This window comes from Volvox carteri (assembly GCF_000143455.1).
Source record: "Volvox carteri f. nagariensis unplaced genomic scaffold VOLCAscaffold_39, whole genome shotgun sequence".
In the NCBI taxonomy this organism is placed as follows: domain Eukaryota; kingdom Viridiplantae; phylum Chlorophyta; class Chlorophyceae; order Chlamydomonadales; family Volvocaceae; genus Volvox; species Volvox carteri.
The window spans coordinates 933,395-934,519 of NW_003307582.1; the positions used below are offsets into that span (position 1 = coordinate 933,395).

General features: G+C 59.8%; 1 protein-coding gene across 1 annotated transcript in view; it reads right to left on the bottom strand.

The window, feature by feature from the left end:
• Positions 1–339: 339 nt before the first annotated feature.
• Positions 340–1,125, bottom strand: part of VOLCADRAFT_94768 (uncharacterized protein) — a gene marked incomplete at both ends in the record, with an annotated part of 4,232 nt that continues 3,446 nt past the window's right edge. Inside the window, one exon of the mRNA XM_002953961.1 lies at positions 340–599. Coding sequence (XP_002954007.1) covers positions 340–599 — 260 coding nt within the window. The remainder of the gene's footprint in view (positions 600–1,125) is intronic.

Consider the following 1,125-nt stretch of genomic DNA (forward strand, 5'->3'; position numbering starts at 1 on the left):
CGCATCGTGCCACCCTTCCCAGAGCCGAATCCCGGCTGCCACAGAGTTGCACAACTGCACAGTGCGCCAAAGCTGGCCAAATGGATGCCTGTAACACCTCCCATTCCCCGTCATGGCGTAGCAGCTTGTTCATTACCATGATCGCTGCTCGCATAGTACAATACGGCGATCTGTCCGTTCTCTGCAAAATCAACATGTGACACGGTACACCCGCCCATACACCATCCCAACCGGTCAGGCCATCCGCCTTCACCTGCTGAGTCCCAAATCTCCACCCGGAAACCACCCTTACACCCAAGCACCCATAGTCGCCTCTAGGGCCCCCTCCCGGCCCCCCCCTTACCAGTTGGTGATGAAGGCCTCCCGCCAGCTGCTCCGGTCCGCAGCCCGGGGCGGCTCCAGAACCACCCTCAGCCCCAACCGCCGTGCAGCCTCAATCACACGGACCTGAACCAGCCCAGGCAGCGCGGCGTCCGCTTGCCGCCCGCAAACCTGCAGCGCCACCTGCTCCTCCTCCTTCTCCTCTTCGCCCGCGTCCTCCTCCATGTACCCCACCTTCTCGCCTGGTCTACCAGTGATTGGGCTATGGCGGGGAAGGGCTGCGGGCGCCAACAATTCGGCCCCCGTCGGCGCCTTCGGTTTCGGATTCGGATTTGGGGATCTGTCGATCCAGGTAGTGGCGGTCGATCTAGTCGACATTCACTCATGTTGGGCACAGCGGCCAAGGAGGGTAGCGGTTGTGGTGGTTGTGGTGTTTCTGATGGGGTGGTGTTGGAGCGCTGCTGTTGGGAGGATGTGTTTCTAATGTTGGTTATGACGGCAAAGTTGGTTGTAAGGCCCTCCAAAATGCGGCCGCTGACGTCAGACAGAAGGACCTGCAGTCGTCACAATGGGGACTGGGATGGGGGTGAGGACGGTTGAGGTTAGGCGTGGGGCTGGACAAGTGACGGATGTAAAACCGATGCATATGAAACACGCAGTCGTGGTGAATAGCGGTGGGGCGGGTAGGGACAGGTAAGAGGAGGAGATTGAAGTGAAACCCAGCACTTCGACCACACTTCAAATTTTTTCTCCTCCTCCTCCTACTACTACTNACTACTGTACGGCCCCCCCCACCCCCCCCGC